The sequence below is a fragment of the Hemicordylus capensis genome, chromosome 14 (genome assembly GCF_027244095.1).
Source record: "Hemicordylus capensis ecotype Gifberg chromosome 14, rHemCap1.1.pri, whole genome shotgun sequence".
Lineage (NCBI taxonomy): Eukaryota > Metazoa > Chordata > Lepidosauria > Squamata > Cordylidae > Hemicordylus > Hemicordylus capensis.
The window spans coordinates 20,384,687-20,409,247 of NC_069670.1; the positions used below are offsets into that span (position 1 = coordinate 20,384,687).

Consider the following 24,561-nt stretch of genomic DNA (forward strand, 5'->3'; position numbering starts at 1 on the left):
GCGGTTTATATAAATTAAATAAGATGGCTCCCTGTCCCCAAAGGGGCTCACAATCTAAAAAAGAGACATAAGATAGACACCAGCAACAGCCACTGGAGGGATGCTGTGCTGGGGGTGGATAGGGCAAGTTGCTCTCCCCCTGCTACAAGAGAATCACCACTTTTAAAAAGTGCCCCTCTGGGGCAGGTGACCTAGGCAAACTGGGATGGGGGGGGAGTTGCAAACAAGTTTGCAAGCCTTGATCGGGGTTCTTAATCTCTGGTACTCCAGATGTTGCTGAACTACAACTTTCATAAGCTGGGGATGATGCTGGGGACCCCCAGTTTATTGTGGCTGGGGGTGATGGGAGTGGTTCCACAACATCTGGAGGACCACAGGTCGGTAACCCCTGGCCTAGGTGAACACCGGAGGGGAAAGGAGAAGGGCATGCCCGCGGGGTTCTCTGTGGCTCTCACCAGCTGTTCCTTGCAGAGGTTCCTTGCGGAAGCAAGGTGGCTTGTCCACTCCCATTTGACATCCTTCTAAAAAGCATCTTTGTTCTCTTCCTCCCAGCTTCCAGAGATGCACACCAACAGCTGCGACAACATCTCCCAGTTCTCAGTGGACAGCATCACTAGTCAAGAGAGCAAAGAGCCGGTCTTTATCGCTGCTGGAGATATCAGGTGAGCGGGAAACGGGAAGCAGCATTCCTCACTTGGAAAGGAAGAGCATAGGAAGAACATAGGAAGCTGCCATATACTGAATCAGACCCTTGGTCCCTCTCAAGCTCAGGATTGTCTGCACAGACTGGCAGCAGCTTCTCCAAGGTTGCAGGCAGGAGTCTCTCTCAGCCCTGTCTTGGAGATGCTGCCAGGAAGGGAACTTGGAACCTTCTGCATACAAGCAGGCAGGTGCTCTTCCCAGAGCGGACCCATCCCCTGAGGGGAATCTCTCTCAGTGCTCACATGTGATCTCCCATTCAAATGCAAACCAGGGTGGACTCTGCATAGCAAAGGGGAGAATTCATGCTTGCTACCGGAAGGCCAGCTCGACAAAGGAGAGCACGGATTTCTCATTTTCTCCTGGTCGTTGGGGCTCTATGGATTCTGTGTTTAAGAAAAGCCGCTGTGCCAAGGATTCTGTAACCTGTCTAAACTCTCCAGATTTGCCAACACTGGCTTGTTCCTCATACTTTTGCTTTGGCTAGTGATGGAAAGAAGCAAGCGAGTATTTTCTCTCTCTGCTGAAAGTCCTGCCTGACACCTTTAGCCCTCCATTAACATGTAGAGAAAGTACTGTGAACATTTGCGGGGCAGAGGGAAAGGATCCCACTCTTTTTTTTCTCCCTCGCCCCAGACAGATTTCTTCCCTGTGAGCCAGCCTACCTGCCATGAGGCCTAGAAACATGATCTTTTTAAAAAAGAGGGAGAAGAGAAAGGAAAGTTGAGCATGTTCGGATACCCAGTAGGGATGTGCACGGACTGCGGAGGCGCGCTCCGACGCCGGGGTGGGTGGGGGGTTGTACTTACCCCTCCCGCCGCTTTTCTGCGCTCCATTTTTGTGTGAAGTTTTCGGGGCAGCAGCGTTCCTCCCTGCCACCCCTGCCCCCTGGTTGACCGGTAAAAGCGGAAGGAACTTCCACGCATGCGCCCGCCACGCAGCGTGCACACGCAACATGTGATGTGTGTGGCGTGCGTCACCGGCGGGCGCATGTGCGGAAGTTACTTCCGCTTTTACCGGTCAACCAGGGGGCAGAGGCGGCAGGGAGGAACGCTGCCGCCCTGAAAACTTCACACAAAAATGGAGCACGGAAAAGCAGCGGGAGGGGTAAGTACAACCCCCCACCCACCCTTAAAGCGAGACAGACTGCCAGACCGGACCGCCAGACTGGACCACTTGCGAACTGGTTTGCAGGCCTCATGGCCTGCGGACCGGTTCGTGGACATCGCTAATACCCAGTTCACTGTCAAGTATTCCCCTTAGAGGGGATGGGGAGAGACTCCTGCCTGCAACTTGGAGAAGCCAGTCTCGGTAGACAGTCCTGAGTTAGATGGACTCAAGGGTCTGACTCGGTAGAAGGCCGCTTCCTCGGTTCCTCGCTGTATAAATATCTCCTCGGACACACAAACGTGCAAGTTTCCCAGCGCCGGCCCCCACCACGAAGCCTGCCTGGACAACTGAGCTGGCCTTGCTTCTTTCTCCCCTCCGCTTCTGCAGGCGGCGCCTCTCGGAGCAACTGGCCCACACTCCGACGTCGTTCAAGAGGGACCCCGAGGACCCATCTGCTGTCGCCCTGAAGGAGCCGTGGCAGGAGAAAGTCAGGTAAAGAGCCTGCAGCGGGCAGCACGCGGCCTTTTTTGCCCCTGGGGCTGGGCCTGGCAAGGTAGAAGCGGGCTGCCAAAGAGGCACTCAAGCTCAAGCATCCTCCTTGGCAGCACCGGCAAGTTCTGCCCATGAGTAGGTCCAGGTGAGTGGAGAGATAATGTCCTTGGCGGCATCCAGGTCAGCTGCCAGCCTGAGGGTGCACAGGCCGTTGGTCCATCTGGCTCAGGCTTGTCTGCACTGACTGGCAGCATCTCCCGAAGGAGTCTCTCCCAGCCCTACTTGGAGATGCTGCCAGAGAGTGGACCTGGGGCCTTGTGCTCTTCCACTGAGCCCTGGTCCCATCCCCTCAGGGGGAAGATCCGGCAGCAGACGGTCCTCACGTGTCCTCTCCCAGCCAAATGCAAACCAAGGTAGACCCTGCTTTAAAAGGGGGGCCATTCATGCTTGCAGCCGCAGGGCCAGCTCTCCTGCCCTCGATGGTAGCTTGGTTGGGGTCGTGGCAATTCCTTGCATGGCGTTTGGTTCGCACGAGCAGGATGCTTGGCTAGGCAGCTTGACAGGTCTCAGCCCTGAGAAATTTACAGCTTCTTTGACTGACTTTGCTTTTCAGTCAAACTAAATATCAGACTAAGTTGGCTCCCCAGATTGGCTACTCTAGAACAGGAGGTCCCCCAATGTTTTTCGACTACAACGCCCATCATTTCCAGCCAGAATGGCTTCAGGGGTAATGGGAGCTGTAGTCCAACTATGAGAACAGCCCTGCTGGATCAGGCCCAAGGAGGCCCATCCAGTCCAGCGTCCTGCTTCACACAGTGGCCCACCAGATGCCTCTGGGAAGCCCACAGGCAAGAGGAATGTGCCTGCCCTCTCTTCTGCTGATGCTCCCCTGCAACTGGGATTGAGAGGCATCTTGCCTCTGAGGCTGGAGGCGGCCTGTAACCACCAGACTAGTAGCCATGGATAGCCCTGTCCTCCATGAATTGATCTAAGCCCTGCTTAAAGCCATCCAGACTGGTGGCCATCACCACCTCCGTGGCAGAGAACTCCATAGATTATGCGCCATGTGAAAAAGTACTTCCTTTTGTCAGTCCTAAATTTCCCAGCATTCAGTTTCATGGGCTGACCCCCGGTTCTATCATTGTGAGAGAGGGAGAGAAATTTCTCTCTGTCCACTCTCTCTACTCCATGCATAATTTTATATACGTCTGTCACAGGGATTCTCAAACTTGGGTCCTCAGGTGTTATTGGACTTCAACTCCCATAATCCCCAGCCTCAGTGGCCTTTGGTTGGGGATTATGGGAGTTGAAGTCCAATAACACCTGAGGACCCAAGTTTGAGAATCACTGGTATGTCTCCCCGTAGTTGCTTCTTTTCCAAATTAAAAAAGCCCCAGAAACGGCAGCCTTGCCGCGTAAGGAAAGGTGCCAATCATCTGGGTTGGGTGGTGGATTCTTCTGGCGCTTGGTTCTGGGCTCTTCTCCAGAGGCAAGGGAAGAAGACGCTCCTGGTGGACTCTGAGAGCGGCTGATGGTCAAGGGGCCAGCCCACAGTAATAGCCCCTTCATTGGGCTGACAACAGGGGTGCTGGTGGGGACAGGATAACAAGGCATGAATGCGAGGGAATGCAGCCGCCAGGAATGCAGCCGCACCTGCTTAGGCTAGGTTGGGAGTGAAGCTGAGAGGTTCAGCGAGGGCCTTGTGGGACAGAGGAAGCTGCCCTGTACTGAGTCAGACCATGGGTGTATCAAGCTCAGTATTGTCTTCACAGACTGGCAGCGGCTTCTGCAAGGTTGCAAGCGGGAATCTCTCTCAGCCCGATCTTGCAGATGCTGCCAGGGAGGGAACCTGGAACCTTCTGCTCTTCCCAGAGCAGCCCCATCCCCTGAGGGGAAGATCTCACAGTGCTCACAAATCAAGTCTCCCTTTCATATGCAACCAGGGTAGGCCCTGCTTAGCTAAGGGGACAAGTCATGCTTTCTACCACCAGACCAGCTCCCCTCTAGGGACAGGGGGACTTTGCCAAAGCGGCGAGCCCGATTGGCCTGAGGCTTCAAGTCAGAGTCATACTTCAGGCCAGCTGTCTACGTCTGCATGTAGGCCCCCCCTGCTAACTGAACAAGGAGACACATTTCAAAGTGGTGACTCTTCTGTTGAGCAGGGGGAGAGCAACTGGCCCTATCCAGCCCCAGCACAGCATCCCTCCAGTGGCTGCTGCTGGTGTCTACTTTATGTTTCTTTTTAGACTGTGAGCCCTTTGGGGACAGGGATCCACCTTTTATATATTCATTATTGTTTTCTCTATGTAAACCCACTTTGGGAACTTTTGCCGGAAAGAGGTATACAAATATTGGTTTGTTCTTGTCACTCCTCCACAGACGGATCCGGGAGGGCTCCCCGTACGGCCACCTCCCAAACTGGCGCCTCCTTTCTGTGATTGTGAAGTGCGGAGACGATCTCCGGCAAGAACTTCTCGCGTTCCAGGTTCTCAAACAGCTGCAGGTAGGTCGCGGGAGGGAAATGGGGCTGCATCAGTTTCCTTACCTGGCCATCCTTGTCGGCTCAAGCTGCTGCCGTGCCTCTGCCCGCTCCTTGGAATCAGAGTCCTCCGTTTGGACCCTGCATTCTTCTTGGGGGCCCCTGCCTGCTTGGCGTGTGCACTGAGAGTGGGCATTAACATGTGGGGCTGCCCCACAGCAAGGCACATGCTGCAGTGTGTTCCTCTTCGTTTTCTCTTCCAGTCCATCTGGGAGCAGGAGCGCGTCCCCCTGTGGATCAAGCCATACAAAATCCTCGTCATCTCGGCCGACAGTGGCATGATTGAGCCGGTGGTCAACGCCGTCTCCATCCACCAGGTCAAGAAGCAATCCCAGCTCTCCCTGTTGGACTATTTCCTGCAGGAGCATGGGAACTACACGACAGAGGCCTTCCTGTCTGCCCAGCGGAACTTCGTGCAGAGCTGTGCTGGCTACTGCCTGGTCTGCTACCTGCTGCAGGTTAAGGACAGGTGAGCATGTGGGGCCAGAACAGGGCCGGAGAGGGGGAGAAATCCCAAAGGTGCTGACCGAATTGATGGTCCATTTATTCAGTCTTGTCTGACGTGTTTCAAGCAATACGCTCTTCTTCAGAGGCAAACGTATTTCTGATGTCCTTCTGGGAACTGTATCCTGCACCAGCAGGGACAGCTGTATCAGCTGATGAAGGATATAATTCCCAGAAGGACATTATCATTCATTCATTCGATTTCTATACTGCCCTTCCAAAAATGGCTCAGGGCGGTTTACACAGAGAAATAATAAATACATAAGATGGATCCCTGTCCCCAAAGGGCTCACAATCTAAAAAGAAACATCAGACAGACACCAGCAACAGTCCCTGGAGCGATGCTGTGCTGGGGATGGATAAGGCCAGTTGCTCTCCCCCTGCTAAAGAAAGAGAATCACCACGCTAAAAGGTGCCTCTTTGCCCAGTTAGCAGAGGTTAGCATTAGAAATACGTTTGCCTCTGAAGAAGAGCGTATTGCTTGAAACACGTCAGACAAAACTGAATAAACGGATCATCGATTTGGTCAGCACCTCTGAGGGGTTTTCGTCCCGGCACCGCCATTTGTATGACTCCTTGGTGCTGCGTCCTCTTTGGAGAAGTCTTCTCTTCTCCCAGCGTGTTGGGACCCTGCCAGTTGAGCAAAGAGGCACCTTTTTAAAGTGACTGCTCTCTTCTGGTCAACCAAGGTTGGGAGCGTGTGGGGTGGGGGGTGTTTGCAACTGTCCCTATCTAACGCCAGCACAGCACGCCTCCAGTGACTCCGGGAGGGTGGGAGAACCCAGCAGGTGAACTCAGAGGCTGACCGATAGCAAAGAGGCCAACCTTCAGCTCTTGACTAGAGTGAAGCCATTTTGAAAGGGGATGAGCAAAAACCTGTAAACAGCATGCAGCTGATAACGGACTCTTTTCCTCTCTGCCGCCCTCCTCCTCTCTCGGCCAAAGGCACAATGGCAATATCTTGCTGGATGCAGAGGGACACATCATCCACATAGACTTCGGCTTCATCCTTTCCAGCTCCCCCCGGAACCTCGGTTTCGAGACGTCTGCCTTCAAGCTCACCACAGAGTTTGTTGATGTAAGTCGGGATGGGCAAAGGAAGCGAGTCATGAGGGGTGTGATTAAAGGGTGTGTTTTCTAAGTTGGGAGGACATACCCGGAGCCAGTCCTTCTCCCAAGCCTGCCTCTCTCCTGCAGAGCAAATAAGTCCCAATCAATTCCCAGCGTGGGGGACCCAAGCTTCTCGGTACCTGAGGGTACACAGCTCCTATGTGCAATTCCCCTTGAGGACATAACAAGGTTGATGGTGGTAAACTCGAAGCCATGGGGAGAGACCTGATCTTCTAGTAGCAGGCATGAACGGTCCCCTTTGCTAAGCAGGGTCCACCCTGGTTTGCATTTGGATGGGTGACTCCCTGTGAGGGCTGTAAGCTGTTCTCCTTAGGGGATGGGGCTTCTTTAGGGGACCGGCTCAGTGGTAAGGGTGTGCACGGAACTGCACAGCTGCGGTCCGGCACTGTGGAGGGGGTTCCTTTAAGGGCGGGGAGGGCTTACTTACCCCTCCCGCTGCTTTGCCCCCTCCAGGGCCCGTGTTTTGTGTAGAAATTGGGGCGGCAGGATACCTCCCTGCCGCCCCTTCTTCCTCCTGAATGAAAAAGGCTGCAACAAGTCTTCTGCGCATGCTCACGCGCCCTTCATGTCTCCCCGATGCGGCGGGTAGACCGGGCCTCCGATCGCCGGAGGCCCGGTCTACCCAGCCTCGTCCCCTGCCGGTGGGTAGATATGAAGGGCGCGTGCGCATGCACAGAAGACTTGTTGTAGCCTTTTTCATTCAGGAGGAAGAAGGGGCGGCGGGGAGGTATCCTGCCACCCCAATTTCTACACAAAATACAGGCGCTGGAGGGGGCAAAGCGGCGGGAGGGGTAAGTAAACCCTCCCCGCCCTTAAAGGAACCCCCTCCACCCGGACCGGACCGGCCAGGTCCGAACCGGTCCGGACAGTCCGGAGGCCTTTACAATGGCCTTTACTACTCAGTGGCAGAGCCTCTGCACGCTCGCATATAGAAGGTCCCAGGTTCAGTCCCCTGGCAGCATGTCCAGGGAGGGCTGGGAAAGACTCCTCCCTGAAAACCTTGAAGAGGTGCTGCCAGTCTGAGTAGTGAGCGAGATGGACCAAGGGTCTGACTCAGTCGGAGGCAGGTTCCTGTGAGGCTGGGCAGGTTCTCCGGCACTCAGGGCTGGGTTCTGATGTGTGTCTTCCTGCCCTGGTTTCTTCCTCAGGTGATGGGAGGCCTGAACGGCGACATGTTCAACTACTACAAGATGCTCATGTTGCAGGGCCTCATCGCGGCTCGGAAGCACATGGAGAAAGTCGTGCAGATTGTGGAGATCATGCAGCAAGGTACCCGCGGCTTGGCCTCGGGTGGGGGGTGGAGGCGGGGGGCGGGCCAGGGCAGCTCGGAAACATAGGAAGCAGCCTCTGACTGAGTCAGACCCTTGGTCCGTCTCGCTCAGTATGGTCTGCACTGACTGGTGGTGGCGCTCCCAGGTTGCAGGCAGGAGCCTTTCCCAGCCCTCCCTGGAGATGCTGCCAGGGATGGAGGGCAGAGTCGGCCTTAAGAACCTAAGGACAGCCCTGCATAGCATCCTCCTTAAGGGCTGTGGCTGGTGTGTCTCTTGGTCCTTTGCGATTGGGAGCCCCTTTGGGGCAGGGGACCACCTTGTGGCTTTTGCTCACTTTGGGGCCCTTTTTCTTGAAAAGAAGAGTGGCCAGGTGTGGTGTAAATGATAAATGAGTTGCTCCCTCAGGGAAAGAGGGCAGCCACATTAAGTGGCCCCTGCTGACTGGGCCAAGGGGCATCTTCTCAAAATGGCGGCTCCCTTCTATTTATTGGGGGAGAGCAACTGTCTCACCAGCACAGTGTCTCCCCAGGGGCTGTTGCCAGTGTCTCCCTTGGGCTTCCTTTTGGACTTTGGGGGAGGGCACCATCTTGTCATTCCTCTTGTGAGGTAAACTGCTTCGGGAACCTCTCTCCTTGAAAAGCAGAGGGGACAGGTGCCACATGAATAATGAATGAGTCTTCCCCCTCAGGCAAAGGTCAGCCTCATTAAGCGGCCTCTGCTGACTGGGCCTAGGGCGCCTTCTCAAAATGGCGGCTCTCTCCTGTTTCCCCAGGGGAGAGCAACTGTCCCTGTTCAGCTCAGCATAGCATTCCGCCCCCCGGAGCCATTGCTGGTGTCCTTTCTGTGTGTTTCTTTTTAGATTATCAGCCCCTTTGTGGACAGACGCGGTTACCCCTTCTATTCGGGCAAAGAGGCACCTTTTTAAAATGCTCTTATACTTAGAGGGGCGCAACTGTCCCTGTTCATCCCAAGGCAGCATCCTTCCCGGGGCTGCTGGGTGGTGTCTCCCTTTTTTGTTTCTTTTTAGACTGTTCTGGGGCAGGGAACCTTCTTCAGGCCTTCTGGTGGCACACAGTTTGGGAATCCCCCCTGCTGACTGGACAAAGAGACACCTGAACGTGGCCATTCTCTTCTTTCAAGCAGGGAGGACAACTGTCCCTGCTCAGCCCAGCCCAGAGTCTCTCTCCAGTGCCTGTTTGATTGTGAGCCCTTTGTGGGCAGGGAACCCTCTGCTCAAAGAAGAAGAGGGTTCACATAGCAAAATGAATGAGGCCCTTTTTTTGTTGAAAAGTGGCGTAATAAGCCAAGTTCAGAACGTTGGCCGGGTCTTTCAGGCCCAGAAGTTGTGACATGTAACTGCTTGGTTTTCAGGCCACTTAAAAACAGCGTCTTTCCGCCACAGCTGATGAAATTCACATACCACCGAACATTGGTATGGGTGCACACACACCCTCTTTTTTTAAAAAATAAATAAAGGAAGTTCAAGATTGCTTCCAGTCTCAGAAATCCAAAGCAGCCACAGGCCCTGAGGCACGTTAAAGTTGCAAGTTTAGAGGAGAGAGTTAAAATAACCGCAGCTTCTGTCAGTTTGTCCCGCAGGTTGCCAGCGATGCGTGGGCGAAATGCAGCAGGGTCAGGTTCCTACGGTAGTTCAGGTCATCTGTGAGTGTCGAGAGCAGCAAAATCGGATAAGTTGCTAGTCCGTAAGGAAGTGAGAACTGCCTTGCTCCATCAGGCCAAAGGTCCACCAGTACAGTGTCTTTTGTTTCCACACAGTGGCCACCCAGAGGGTGGTGGCCACCCCACCCAGGTTATCCCCAGCATCCGGCACTTGGAGGTATCCTGCCTCTCGACACGGAGGCTTCAGTTTAGCAAGCTGCCATGGCCAAGAGCCATCAACAGATTTAACCACCTATGGTTTTTCTGGTGGCCATGAGTTCCATCATTCCCCAGAGGGGACACATTTAAGAAGCTGGGTTCCTTGCCTCGAGAAGATTTAACTAGCCCATTTAGGACTGTTTGGAGCATGGCAGTTAAAGCTTCTATGGTGGCACCGCCTATAAATCCTTAAGAACATGCATTCTGGTTGGTGGAGCTCACACTCAGAGAGGAGGATGGTGCAGCTGATGTTTTGGAAAGTGCCAAGGTAGTTCGGGGTGGGGGGGGCGGGGGGGAGTTTCTGGTATGAAGGTTAAATGGATGACTTGCCTTAGATTTGAGCAAGTCCTCCTGTGGTGCCATCCGCAGTTCTTCAGGTTTCTCCCTACATAGCTAGGCATAAGTGAGTGTGAGCTGGGGCCCCCCGGGGGAGACGAGGGAGCAGCTCCAGTCTTTTGTTGGGAGCCCCAGAGGGAGGGTGTGGTGCCTTCCTCCATCCCTGCCTGGGCTTCTCTCTCTCTCTCTCTCTCTCTCTCTCTCTCTCTCTCTCTCTCTCTCTCGGTTTTGCTGCAGCCCCTCTGAAGCTGCCGGTCTGAGTCATACCCCTAAAGTATGTGGCTCAGTATTGTCCGCCATGGCTGGCAGCAGAGACTGTTGCCTCTAAGGAGTGCGCATGTGCTCGCGCTCACACATCTTTTGATGGCCCTTCAGTCAACTTTAGAGCCTGCTCAGGCTGAACCAGGAAGGCCCCACTCTGAATACACGTACACACACACACAAACACACACACACACACACACACACACAGAGACTGCCTTGATACTGCTGCCCAGAACCAAACTCATTCTGCAGACAGATTTATTATTATTATTATTATTATTATTATTATTATTATTATTATTATTACATTTTATATCCTTCCTACAAGGAGCCCAGAGCGGTGTACTACATACTTAAGTTTCCCTTTCACAACAACCCTGTGAGGTAGGTTAGGCTGAGAGAGAAGTGACTGGCCCAGAGTCACCCAGCAAGTCTCATGGCTGAAGGGGGATTGGAACTCGGGTCTCCCCGGTCCTAGTCCAGCCCTCTAACCACTACACCACACTGGCTCTCAGAGGCCTTGCCCAGGAAGGCCTGCCGGGAGATGCCGCCGGGGCTTGATCTGGGGCTCTCTGGGCGTGCGGAGCAGACCCCCCCCCCCCGCGGAGCCCCTCACGCCGGCCCTCCCTTCTCGCCCCTCCAGGCTCCCAGCTGCCCTGCTTCCACGGCTCCAGCACCATCCGCAACCTCAAGGAGCGTTTCCACATGAACATGACGGAGGAGCAGCTGCAGCTCCTGATCGAGCAGATGGTGGACGGCAGCATGCGCTCCATCACCACCAAACTCTACGACGGCTTCCAGTACCTCACCAACGGCATCATGTGACCGAGCGGCGGCGGCCCCGCCCGGCGCCCTCCCCACTTCCCCAGCCAGAGTCCGGGGAGCCTTCCCAGGAGGAGGGACAGGGGGCCGTCCTCCCTCCTCCTCCTCCTCCTCCTCCTCCCCCTCCCTCCTCCTCCTCCTCCTCCTCCTCCTCCTCCTCCTCCCTCCTCCTCCTGCTGCTGCTGCAGTGGCCCAGGAGCCCCGGATCGTGGCCCTCTTGAACTGGGCGCTGCGTTGACGACGTTTCTCTTAGACACTGGTGGGAGGCACGGAAGCCGCGAGCCCCCTCGCCCATCGAAACGTCTCTATATATCCCCCCCCCGCCCGCCCCACCATGTGAAATGCAAACGGATCATGATCTTTAAAACTGTCGAGACTTTCTAGAGCAGGGACAGAGCCTCGGATCTCTGCACGTCAGGAGAAGCAGCAGCCAGCCATGTTGTGCGTCTGTCCCTCGTCCTCCTTCCTCCCCAGATTCTTTTTGTTTCAGTATTATACCTCCTGTGACGCCATCCGATTCCCCCCCCCCCCCGCCGCCCCCAGTGGTATCACAAATGTTTGGGTTAGGGCAGGCAGGGAGAGAGAGAAGAGGTTTTACCCTTGCAGTGGGGCTGGGAAATCTGGCTCTTCCGCGCCTGCTCCCTCCTTGAATGCCACTGAGGTGAATGTCTTTCCTCTGCCTCTCCAGCCTGCGATCTTCTGGGTCGTGGGCCTTTCTCTCGATGCTCCAAACCCCCTTTCTCCCCCGTAGCCCACCTTCTTTTCTGCACACTTAATACAAGGTGTCGTTTCGGAGCTGCACAACCCTTGGGCTTGCATTTCTAAGAGCGCCGCCGTTTATGGACACAGCACCTTTAAAATGACAACCAAAAACTGGCACTCCATATGATTTTCTGTCGAAGCTCAGGCTTCTGACTTGCACCTCCCTTGATTTTTTTAAAAAATTCGGACACCGTTCACGATTTGGTGAAGCCTTGTCATGATACTTTAGACTTGCTTAACTGCATCCTCAGTCTGATCTGCAGAGACCCCCCAGCCCAGCTGGAGGCTTGTTTTTAAGAACAGCAACCAATTATAAAGGCTAAGTGGTGGGTGTCACCTCATTAGCACTGGGGCACTAAACGTTTCCCCCCACTTTCTAGTGAATTTTGGACATCATGTTCTACTTGTGCAATTGAGCGACCCAGCTCTTGTCTTCTCTCTCTCACCACCACATCCTGACCCCATCTGTCCTCTCCTTTGTAACCATCGCCCCAGTTTACAGCTTCCAGCAGAGTGAAGCACCAAGGTTGGACCCATGTCCCCACCGTCACTGCCAGGACACCTGGCAGCCACGTCTTCTAACTAGTTGGGGGCCCCCTCCAGCCCTCTGGGCGTTAGTGCCTTCTCCATTTTCGCTGGCGATAGTGAACGTGTTGCGGTCCGCCCTCCTTAAAAAGCCACTACCGTTGAGTGCGAAAAGGTATTCTGTACAGTATCGGGGAGCAGCTCCTGAAAACATGAATGTCTTTTGCAATATGGATTGTGGAATTAATTCCACCAATATATGTGTGTGGGGGGGGGTAGGGTTATTGTCTCTTAATTCTCCCCCACCCCCAAGAACTTTTCTGGTTGGTACTTGACCCACGGAGAACGTGCTCTCTTCCTGTATTCTCTGGGTGAAAAAGTCATGTTTCCATGTATTCAAATAAGAAATCCCCATCTCCTGGTTTGGGGGGGGGGCAGAATAATGCCATGTGGTCGGGGGATGCATGTATGTGTGTGTGTCCCCCCCCGTACAATTGTCTCAGTTTCTCCTCCCCAGATCTTTTTCTCTGTGTGTGTGTTTTCTCTCTCCCCTGCCCCCCGGCTTTGTACCAGATTCGTTTGTGTGGCACTTACAATTCACCACCGTGCTGAATTCTACTGTGTGTAAAATGAGGCATTAGGGAGAGGGATCCAAACCACGTGGGAACCACTGTACGGACAGATGTGAGCGCAGGCAGAGCGGTGGGAGGGGATGGGGGGGTTTGCCTGTAGCAGCTGTGAAAACTGATCTCTGCTACAGTCAACTCGAGGCTTCTGGCTGTCCGGAGGGTTTACTCTTGAGGGTCTGTGTGAGCCACTCTGTGGGGATCTTCCACAAGTGGATTGCTGGGATTATTGGGGCAGAGGCGATGCAGTACATTCCTTCTCTCTCTCTCGCTTTCTTTCTTTCTTTCTTTTTTTAAAAACCACCTCTGTTACTGAGCCCTTTAACAAATGTGATACGGAGGAGAAAACTGAAGATCAGATGCAGGTGTCCAAATTTAGCTCTGCTGCTGGGACCTAATGAATTCTAACCAGCAATCTGGAAACATCTGGGGTGGGGGACGGAATGTCTCCTGCATTCCCCACTAGGCCCGCAAGAGGGTGGTGGACTCTTTGTTTTCTCCCCGCTGAAGCGTGCGCGAGAGAGATCTTGTCATGCCTGCAGCAAGCCCCTTGTTGAGTTAGAACAATCTCGGTGGCTGCCATCACGCCCCGCAGGGTGTGCGTATGCAAAGGAGCCCCAACCGATGCCCGGGAGGCCGTCATCCAAGCTGGTCTCGCCGCTTTTGTCTGTCGTGTCGGTTTTATTAATCCCTCTTCAGTTCCCCCTTCGCAGGATACCCTTTGGGAGCTATGCAGCCACGTTCCGGCTCAGCCGTACTCTTGGGGAAAGGGCGCTCTGGGCAAAGAAGGAAGCTCTGGGTTTGTGTAGAAAGGAAGGGAGAGAAGCATCCCTTGATCTCTGCGTCGTCGCCATTTCTAGCAGAGATCTGTCACTCAGCTCAGCACCAGCCATTTCTCTTGCATGGTTAAGTGGGCACCTGCGTCGCCGTCCTTCTTGGCGCTGGCAGCCGCCTTCTGCAGAGCTCCGCTTCCGATCCCTGTGCTGCCCTCTGTCCACTGGCTCACCTGGTGGCAGTGCAGGGTATCTTCTTGCGGGGAAGAAACTCGCAGACTCTGCTGGAAGGTGGGCAGATGGGTGGCAGGGGGCGCATCCTCTGTAGATGCCTGTAGCAGTTGTCAATACAGTCGCTGCTGTCGTCACTTGGAGGCTTCTGGCCAGCTGGAGCCTGATTCATGAACTCTTGTGTGGAAGCAGTTCAGTGGCAATCCCACGTTTTTGGCTGCCTGGGTCTATCCGAGCAAGGCTCTTTCCCCTGGTAACAACTGAGAGGAGAAGAGAGGGAAAACATTGACAAGCTGATGTGCCTGCATATGAGATGAGCAGGGGGATCAGAGTGGAGTGATAGAAAGGGGTGCCACTTTTTCCGCTTTTGAAGACCAAAATGGTCTTCGAAGCCTTCAGGAGAGGGATGGACCCTAAGGAAGATAAGAGAGAGAAATAGCCACCAGACCGAAGTTTGTCACCTTTGTTAAAGTCGTTCTCCATTTTCCAGAGCATTGCTGATGGCTCCCAAACGGTTCTGTGCATGATCCCTCCCTTGTCTGTCTGTGTGTGGGGTGGGATGTCTTCTGTGTGGTGTTTTTTTGTTGTTGTTTTATTCCCCTTTCTTTCCCTATTCGGTAAGGATGGGCCAAACTCCGAAATAAAAATCTATGAAAACGAACTTAAAATTTCTAATAAAAATGTCCTCCTTTTTATATATAAAAGGGGAAAAAGCTAATGCAGCCTTTTTCCATTGCAGAGATGTTGTGTAACCACTGTCTCGTTCTTTGGGGGGCATCTGTTGGTGGGCGGAGGGGAAGGGTGGCTGATGGCTTTTGTGGTGATGAAGCTTCAAACAGATTGGCTGTGCTGCAGTGATGTCACAGAAGGAAGAAGAGGGGTAGCAAGCAGCCAGCTGCCGTGGACTGAACTGTCTGGATCCAAGAGGGCCGAGAGGAAAATTTGCAGTGGTGAATGTAGGGTCTTGAGGAGAAGTGAGGGAAATCCAGGTGTGCATGTTAGATTTGTGTAATCGCCTCAGAAGGGTGCCACCTCCTTGGGTTTTTTGGCATTTTGAGATGGGTCTGTTACTCTGCCACGTTCCTACAGCCTGCATACTTCCAGTAGCCTCATTCAGTCCCTGGGCCCTTTCCTCACTCTTAACAGTCCTGGTTTTCCCGAGTTAAACCCACCCCCTCCTACTCAACCCCACAAGACTAGGTCAAGAAGACAAACTATTTCTTTCTTCAAGGTACTGCGTGTAGTATGTACCATTCACTGTATTTTCTCTTTCCTTTTGGAGTCTAGTAGCTGTGAAGTGGAACAAAACTGAGGACGCAAACTTAGCACCGCTTCTGTCCACAATGACCTTAAGTGACCAGAGTAAGAGGGGGCAGTTCCCTGCCCTGAGGGGCTTACAATCCAGACATTGCATCAGATCTAAAAGGGTTTAGTTTGGGGGCCACAGAAGCTTCTAGGCTGCAGCTGGTATTGGACACAGGGAAGAGGTTTCTAGTTAGAACAAGCCATTAGAGGCTTAATTTCGTTTCTCCTCTAAAGTGCCCTGTAGCCCCAATGCTTGGTGTGGCAAGCTTCTCTGTCAGGACAGAGAATAAAGTTGGCTTTTTCATTGACAGCCGGGGGGGGGGGCTGGTCTAATAAAGCTTCAGTCCTGCTTGGTTAAGTTGCAAGTCCTACTCTTCTGCTGCTGATGCAGGACCCGTGAAGAAAAGCTGTGTCTTAAGAACTGCAGTACTAAGAATTGGCTAGAATGGTGGTTTTCCATGCTTGTGCTTTTGGCTGTTTCTGGGACACTCTTAGGATCAGCAGGGAGCGGTTGGTTGCTGAGCCCTCAGAGCTGACGATTCTCTCCCAGCGGACTGCCGCTTGGGCATGTTCTTGTCTGGGCACCCAAGGATGGGGAAGACTTGAGAAGGTGGATTTCCAAGGTGACCTCAGACTTCTTAATCACAGCACTTACATTTATATACTGCTCTAGGAAGTTCTCTAAGTTACAATGATTTAGCATATTGCCCCCAACATTCTGGGTACTCATTTTACCGACCTCGGAAGGATGGAAGGCTGAGTCAACCTTGAGCCCCTGGTCAGGATCGAACTTGCAACCTTCTGGTTACAGGGCGGCAGTTTTACCACTGCGCCACCAGGGGCTCAATTGTCCCAGAATCATGTCCCAGAAGTGGGGGAGATCCAAGGAGGTGGTGGCTGGTGGCAAAGCAACTGGGGAGTGGGGCAGGGTGGAGGTGTTGTGGCTTTAAGGAGCCCAAGTTGGCAAGCATTTCTCCACAGTGTAGCTCTGCCATTGATCTGCGGCCCTATCCAGGTGGGCGGGAGATGATAGGGGAGGGACTCCAGTCCCCAAAACACCAAGTGTTGTGTGGCCGTGGACTCTTCCCCCATCCCTCTGATGACATGTGGGCAGACTGGAAATGGGGTGAGGCCTACTTCCTGTTCTCTACCATTGTCATGGCAGAAGTGCTCTTGCGCATCTCCACACACACACACACACACATACAGTGTGATGCACAAGCACAGTTCCAGTTTCTCCTGCATAAGCTACCATCTGAAGTGACTCTCCTTGTTCACACTTGCTCTGGTGAGCAGGAGGGTGTGTTCTGCTTTCTCCCCCGCCCCCTCCAGTGGGAACTTGCTTTGCTTGCTAGAGTGGAAATGGTATTGTCTGCAGTGAATCTCAGTGCGCAGCAGAAGGTTTCCTGCGTGTTTGAAAGGTGATGTGCTCTCTCGCTCGCTCGCTCTCTCTCCATTAAAATGGGAGAGTCACTTCACTTCCACACATGAACAATTTGCACACTACCTAGGTAGACCCACACAGTACCAGACCTCTTGCATTGTAGAAAAACCCAGAAGTGGGATACTGTGGACATTTTCTCAAAGCGCACCCTACTAACTGCTTAAGAAGTTGGAAATGAGCCAATAGGCACATGAGACTGCCTTCCCTTTATCCAGCCCAGTCTGGCAGCAGCTCTCCGGCATGCTGGCAGCATCCTATCCTCATCACCCTACTTTGAGATGTTGTCAAGGATTGAACCTGGAACTTCCTGCATGCAACGCCGATGCTCTACTCCTTGGGCTAAAGCCCCACCTCCTAGGAAACTGTTGTCCACTGAGTCAGACCCTTGGTCCATCTTGCTCAGGATTGTCCACTGACAGGCAGCAGCTCTCCCAAGTTTTCAGGCCCTGGTGGTCTTTCCCCAGCCCTTCTTGAAGACTGAACCTGGGACCTTCTGCATGCTCTTCTACTGAGGTACAGCCCCATCCCTGATATTGAGAGCTGCCTTATACTGAGTCCGACCATTGGTCCATCAAGCTCAGTATTGTCTGCACTGACTGGCAGCAGCTCTCTGGAGTTTTAGATATCTTTTCTGGCTCCCCATGTTGGGATGCCCTGCCCTAGAAAGCTGAAAGATGGTACACATTAAACCCAAGACGCTCTGTTGTTTTGGGAGTAATTGCGGTGGTCTTCGGTGTCCCCTGCTAAAGGCGAAGGTGTGCCATCGAGTTGGTCTTGATTCCTGGCAACCACAGAGCCCTGTAGTTTTCTTTGGCAGAATCCAGGAGGGGTTCACCATTGCCTCCTCCGGCACAGTCTGAGATGATGCCTTTCAGCATCTTCCTATATTGCTGCTGCCTGATATAGGCATTTCCCATAGTTTGGGAAACACACCAGCGGGGATTCGAACCAGCAACCTCTGGTTTGCTAGTCAAGTCACTTCCCCACTATGCCATCAGGTGGCTTCCTAGGTCCCCAGACTATTACCATATTCCTTTCTTTTGGCCTTCAGTGTACGGCAGTTTCTCCTTTTGCCAGGAGGGGGCAGGTTTGCATTACCACTGAGACCGCAGCCGCGCGGCGGTACGTTTCTGCACCACCAGGGGGCGCCCCTTTGCCTCTCTTCCCTCCTCCCCGCTTTTCCCTCCCCCCCACCCCCGACCTGCATTTGCAATGTAATCTGCACTGCAAACCTCAACCACTGTTTCCCAGCCCTCAGAGTCCAAGCAAGAAGCTCAACCTACAGCTACCTGTCCCTGCCTGCCTTTCTCCTGGCCCAACCCATCTGCAGGGGAAGCGAGAATCCACAGGAGGAATTTCTCAACTCAAGCTAGAAACTGCTTCTCCCCGAGCACATCAACTGGGAGCTGCTTTTTTTTTATTTTTTGCCTTGGAAGGCGCCCCATCATCAGCGGAACAATTTTTCCCCCCAGCCTCAGAAAAGAAAAGTTAGGAAACGGATTGCGGTCACCTGAAGCCACAATGAGACCTTGATCGTTCCCACCTGCAAGACTTATACAAGAACCAGGAACTGGAGTTGACGTTTTCCTGTAACATTCCATCATGGTAAGTCTGATTTTTTTCATTTGCAAACAACTCCAAGGATAATTTCCTCTCTTGGGAACTTTGTTGAAAAGCGATATATAAATATTCTCAATAACTTATCCGCTCCTTCTGTCCCTCTTCCTTTTTGAGGTCAAGGCAGCCGAGTCCAAGAAAAGGTGTAAAAAGTTGGATCCACTTGACTTGTCTCCGCTCAGCAAACCCTAAATTTATTTCTGTCTCGTTGATCAAAGCCCCTGCTCACGTATTTAACCCACTTTGGAAGGCATGAAACAAGGTTTAGTTTAAGCAAAATGGGCGGAAGGGACCACGTCAAACAATTGGCAAGAGATTTATTTAAAAACCGGTTCTACAGAAAAAATTACCTTAAATTTAGATTGCACGAAATAATAAATTAAGTGTGATGTATCGGTGAGCCAATGTGCTAATTTCCCCAATAATTAACAGCAATTGGGAATGACCATAAATTTGAGCACTTTAGGAAGTGTGATGATAAAACAAATTTCAAAACATTTATTTATTTATATTAAAGTAGTATATAATATAGGTAATATGCTTAATATGATACAAGTTATATATAATAGATGTTCTATCTAGTATAGACAGAATATATAATAGGCTAATATGCTTAATATAGAATTTCAAAAACCCTATGATGTAAAAATAATTGTAAAACCAAATTTTAAAAAATCCTTTGTCCTTTTTCATTTCAAAATGGTAAAAATAACCTTTTAAAAAATTAAATTATCGTGTGTGTGCATGTGTGTGTGTGTCTCCAAAGAGAGGAGCGTTCTTTTTAGTTACTAAGATGATTGTTAGAAAAGCTACTTGAGGGAAACTTTTAAATATAGGACATCTTCCGCCACCCCCAGTTTAAGCTGAATCACCTACCAAATTGTGACTTAGAGAAACTTTACATCTGAAATAGCAGAGAGTTAGTTCCCTGTCTGAGTTGTCTTGTGGATAGTGGAAGATTTTCAGTTTTCAGACTGGCTTGTGAGGAAAACAATATAATAACCGATAAGGGTGTCTTTCCTTCTGCCTATTAATCTTATGAACTAGTGACATAGCCATCAAAATGATGGATGAAATGCATGCGTGTATGGATACTCCAGTGTATTAAAGTGCTCCAATCGTGTGTCTGTTTTCCTCTGCTATGGGCATTCTCTGTCTCCGGGAAAAGACTGCCTTTTGTGATTCTGCTTGGGGGAGAGATTTCAGGGTGTCTTTACACAAATATCATGAAGACGTCTTTCCAGAAAGTATCTGCTGTTAAATGTACTTGCAGATATTCTATACAAAAGACAGCCAACTCTGACATGACAGTTGAAGCATTTCTGTTAAACATTTTAGGAATGAGAAATTGTTCAAGTTTATATACTTGCTGGGGCTAGGCAGGTGTTGTAAGAATAGTTGGGCAAGTTAATCATGACTAAGCACCCCTAAAATCGATGAGACATGCTTAGTCACTACTAACTTAATGCTAATTGCTTTCAATGGGATGTAGTCATGGTTAGTTTAGGATGTTGCCCAACAAATGCAGGTGGAGAAAATTGGGGGGGGAGCACCTTGGGCATCCAGGTTGCATCCAGGACTCCTGGGTTCTGCCCCCAGAATAAATTAGGGGATAACTGTCTCCTTGCCTGACCTACATGCAGCCACTGCCCTGAGCACCCTTGAAGGAAGGATGAGACCAAAGCCAAGTCCACATTTTCATGGGCTTCTAGAAGGGCCCTCCATCTGTTGTTGGTAGGGGTGTACACGGTCCAAATTCGGACTGAACCGGTTCGGTCAAATTCACCTGCTGGGCTGGTTGGGTCAACAAACCAATTCGAAGTGGTTTGCAATCAAACAGCTCGAACTGGCCCGTTTCATGATCGAATCGTTTCTGCTCATTGGTTCTGTAGTTGTTGGACTACAACTCCCGTCCTTCTCAGTCACAACAGCAGTAGCCAAGGATTATGGGAGTTGAAAGAGAAGACAGTGCCCCTGAGGATGTACAAATTACTTTCCTGTCCTACAACATAACCCGACATAATGGGAGAGGAGAGCTGGTCTTGTGGTAGCAAGCATGACTTGTCCCCATAGCTAAGCAGGGTCTGCCCTGGTTGCATCTGAATGGGAGACTTGATGTGTGAGCACCGTAAGATATTCCCCTCCAGGGATGGAGCCACTCTGGGAAGAGCATCTAGGCTCCAAGTTCCCTCCCTGGCAGCATCTCCAAGATCGGGCTGAGAGAGACTCCTGCCTGCAACCTCGGAGAAGCCGCTGCCAGTCTGTGAAGACAATACTGAGCTAGATAGACCAATGGTCTGACTCAGTATATGGCAGTTTCCTATGTTCCTATATTCCTAACCCTGGTCTCCATGCATGGCAGGATGAGGCAGGGATGTTCTGAGCCGGAAGCACGTGACAGAAGTGGGTGTAACAACTTCTCACTGTTTTTTAAAAAAAAAAAAATCCCTGTAAGCAGCAAGCTAGTACTTCGAGGATAGGGACTCTGTGGTGGGTGGGATTTTTGTTTGTTTGTTTGTTTGTTTTTTAGCTTGCAGAGACTTCTGCAGCCTGAAGGTTGTATGGGCCATGCTACCAACTCAGCCGGCTGCAGGCACAGACCATGTCAGGGCCTGAACAACTTTGGCCCTGCAGCTGTTAATGGACTACAACTCCAATCATAAACCATTGCAGCCATTGCATCATAAACCATTGCATTGGGATGATGGGAGTTGTAGCCCAACATCTTCAGGAGGGCTTCAGTTGTGCAGCCTGTCCCAAGTACGTGATTGGGCCACGGGGCTTCTACAACGAGAGCCGACTTGCTTCCAAAACAACAGCTCTTGCTTATTTATGAAATCTAGACCTCTGCTAGTCACCCCAAAGGCTCCTCTTACTGGTGTGTCAAAGGGACCATGACTTGCTTGTGTGCACTAATAAGGAAGGTGAGCATGGGGATCAGAGAACGGCTCTTTCTCTGGGTACCAGGGAATCACGACTGCCTCTGGCCCCCAAAACCGGAACCGTTGAGTGCTATGAGATGGGGTGGCAGGAGATTCCTGTACAGTGGGGAAAGGTGTCCTTTTTCCTCCCCTCCCAGAAATCTCATCATAGGGGAGGGGAGGGTTTTATATATGTATTATATTTGTACACTGCCCCAAACTTGCATCTCTGGGCAACATAAAACAAATTAAACATAAAACAAAATGTATGTTTAACAAAATTAAACATAACACAAATTAAACATAACACAAATTAAAACAGTAAAACGATTTAAAGCCACAAAGATAAAAAGCTTGGGTGAATATTATTATTATTATTATTATTACATTTATATCCCGCTCTTCCTCCAAGGAGCCCAGAGTCCAAGCCGCTGCAAGTCTGTGAAGACATACTACATAAATCCATAAGTACTACATACTTAAGTTTCTCTTTCACAACAACCCTGTGAGGTAGGTTAGGCTGAGAGAGAAGTGACTGGCCCAGAGTCACCCAGCTAGTTTCATGGCTGGATGGGGATTTGAACTCGGGTCTCCCCGGTCCTAGTCCAGCACTCTAACCACTACACCACGCTGGCTTTAGAGACTGTTAGTTGTCCAGAGATGGGAGGCTCTTATTTCAGCAGGGAGAGCATGCCAGGGTCTTGGGGCATCCAACAGAGAAGGCCTGTCCGTGAGTAGCCCCCAGATGAGCCTGTGGCAACTGCAGACAGACCTCTCCAGAGGACCTCAATGGGTGGTGGTTCTCCTACTGAAGAAGACGGTCTCTTTTAACCTTACGGCCTGCTAACGTATGTACTTCTGCATACCTGGGGCTCCCCCGAGAATGCAGAAATCACCCCCTTAGTTTCTGGGTGACCCCATTTCATTCTGCACTTGAACCCTGCAAACTAATGGGAAAGTGCACCACTTTAAAGGCAACTCCACTGCGTTCCAGTGTGGCCCAACTTCCCTTTGCCCAAAGCGAAACCCTCCCAGCAAAACGGAACTGGCTAATGTTTAACTTGGTTTTTCCGATGAGATTTCTGACCATGTGCTCCGGGGCCTGTCGAGAGACGTCCACTGTGCAGCTTGTGTGTGGCCAGTCTGGGCAAAATTCGACAGGATCAGGCTTGAGAGAGGAGGCATCTCTGGAATGCCTTCCCTGGGGCACTGAATCATCTTTTGAATTCTTCCGCTTCTCCTTTCTGCATTTCCTCTTTTCCCACCCTTCAGCTCGGATGGGCTGTGGCAGGCTCCTTGGACTCGGTTTCACGCAGCCTGTGTGCCCTGCTACTGTGAAGGACCCAGCTGAGTTGGCTAAAAAAAAACCCCAAAAACGGAAAGGAAGAGAGAGGGGGGGAAAGCACGCCCACAGTGTTTTAATTTATTTATTTTTTAAAGTCACGCCTACCTTTTGGACTTCTGGTAGCAAGAATGAATGGCCGCCGTTGCCCAGCAGAGTTTAGCTCAATGCAGACACTGTGCTGTAAGAGTGTACACATGTCTTGTACACTTGTACCCATGTTTGTGTGAATGACTGTACCTGCGTCATTCAAAAGGGAACCTGGGTACAGACCCCTCAAATGCCGGGTACGGATAGGAAGTGTACTGCTGTGGCCGTGTTCGGCAGAACGTGTGAATTGCCGTACCGGTGTGCAGATCTGTACCTGTGTGTACTGTACACTCGTCATATGAGTGTTGAACATCACATGTGAAAGGGGCTTTTGTCTTGCTTTGGATTTGAATGGGTGACAGCATATCAGGCCAGTTTGACCTACTACCACTACTGCAGCTGCAGGGGTGGGGGGCACAGAATTTTTTTTTGCGGGGGGAGGGCTCATGCTGAGCTGGGGTCTGTTCAGAAGAACAGCAAGAGGAGGGGAGAGAGAGGGAAAGAGAGAGAGAGATTTCCAGAATCCGTACTCTCACGAGACAGGTTTTCAGACAGGCTGGCCCTCCACCCAGGAGGTGAGGCAAGAGTCACAGGGCAGCCGAGGACAGCCATTTCATAGGAAGCTGCCGTCTCTCGAGTCAGACCCTTGGCCCACCCAGCTCAGTATTGTCTGCACGGACTGGCAGCGGCTTCTCCAAGGCTGTGGGCAGGAGTCTCTCTCTTGGAGATGCTGCTAGGGAGGGAACTTGGAACCTCCCGCGTGCAAGCATTCAGATGCTCATCCCAGCCCCATGCCCTCGGGGGAGTCTCTTCCAGTGCTCATACACGTAGTCTCCCATTCAAGTGCAAAAAAGGGTGGAGCCTGCTTAGCAAAGGGGACAATCCATGCTTGCTCCCACAAGATCAGCTCTCCTCCCACTGCCAGGGGGCTTGGTCCAGTACAGTAGTGTGCTTACTTTCGCTTGTGTCGGAGGGTATCGGATTGCCCTGCATGAGTCTAAATGACAAACCGGGAAGTCCCTAGTCCAAATCAAAATAACATCTAAGGCCTGCGGAGTGGACATCTTACACTTCCCTCCACTTTGCTGCGAGGAAAAGCCAGGAGCCTGGACGGAGGAAGCTGCCATGTGCTGAGTTAGGACTTTGGTCCACCCAGCCCAGGGCTGCCTACTCTGACCGGCAGCAGCTCTCGAAGCTCCTCCCCAGCTCTGCTACCCGAGGATCTTGCAGCAAGAAATTGAACCTAGGACCCTCTGAATGCCGAGTGCATGTTCTGCTCACCGGCTTCCTGAGATTAATGAGACACCCTCTGAGGAGTCCCTCCTTTTCTCCATCCTGCCTCTCCCGGCTTCATTGGAGGACCCCTGTGATGGAAACGAGGCAAATGCAAATGAGAAGTTGATCAGAAGCAGCTGTTCGTTCTCTTGCTTTTGTTCGAGATGGTTGCCAACTTACCCGAGGCAGAGGAGCAGCTGAGGGATCAAGGTGCTGACAGCCTCCCCACTCTTTAGCCCAAAGGAAATTAGCTGTACTAATGAATGACTTGACTAGCAAGCCAGAGGTTGCCAGTTCGAATCCCCGCTGGTATGTTTCCCAGGCTATGGGGAAACTCCTATATCGGGGCAGCAGCGATCTAGGCAGATGCCGAAAGGCATCATCTCATACTGCGTGGGAGGAGGCAATGGTGAACCCCTCCTGTATCCTGCCAAAGACAACCACAGGACTCTGTGGGCACCAGGAGTCGAAATCGACTTGACAGCACACTTTAGCTTTAAGGGCCCCCAAACCTAACTTTGCAGTAGGCCCCAAAATTTCTAGAACCGGCCCTGATTTCATGTGAGTGCTGGAAGTTGATCCCCTTTAGGGGGTGGGCAGGGGA

At 51.8% G+C, this 24,561-nt stretch overlaps 2 protein-coding genes across 7 annotated transcripts in view; both read left to right on the plus strand.

Annotated features, from left to right (window-relative positions):
* PI4KB (phosphatidylinositol 4-kinase beta) overlaps nucleotides 1–14,705 on the plus strand; it is a 55,239-nt gene extending 40,534 nt beyond the window's left edge. For 4 of the 6 annotated variants that reach the window (XM_053278152.1, XM_053278151.1, XM_053278150.1 and 1 more), the window contains 8 exons: nucleotides 553–662; nucleotides 2,197–2,301; nucleotides 4,681–4,804; nucleotides 5,044–5,309; nucleotides 6,290–6,422; nucleotides 7,624–7,744; nucleotides 9,334–9,408; nucleotides 10,868–14,705. In XM_053278152.1, coding sequence (XP_053134127.1) covers nucleotides 553–662; nucleotides 2,197–2,301; nucleotides 4,681–4,804; nucleotides 5,044–5,309; nucleotides 6,290–6,422; nucleotides 7,624–7,744; nucleotides 9,334–9,408; nucleotides 10,868–11,049 — 1,116 coding nt within the window. In that variant the 3' untranslated portion in view covers nucleotides 11,050–14,705. The remainder of the gene's footprint in view (nucleotides 1–552; nucleotides 663–2,196; nucleotides 2,302–4,680; nucleotides 4,805–5,043; nucleotides 5,310–6,289; nucleotides 6,423–7,623; nucleotides 7,745–9,333; nucleotides 9,409–10,867) is intronic. The other 2 variants (XM_053278154.1, XM_053278148.1) reach the window with 1 other exon arrangement.
* Nucleotides 14,706–17,939: 3,234 nt separating this feature from the next.
* The window catches only part of LOC128337183 (unconventional myosin-Ie-like), a 55,916-nt gene continuing 49,294 nt past the window's right edge, over nucleotides 17,940–24,561 (plus strand). Inside the window, exon 1 of the mRNA XM_053277896.1 lies at nucleotides 17,940–18,317. Within this exon, the coding sequence (XP_053133871.1) occupies nucleotides 18,315–18,317 (3 nt within the window). The 5' untranslated portion in view covers nucleotides 17,940–18,314. The remainder of the gene's footprint in view (nucleotides 18,318–24,561) is intronic.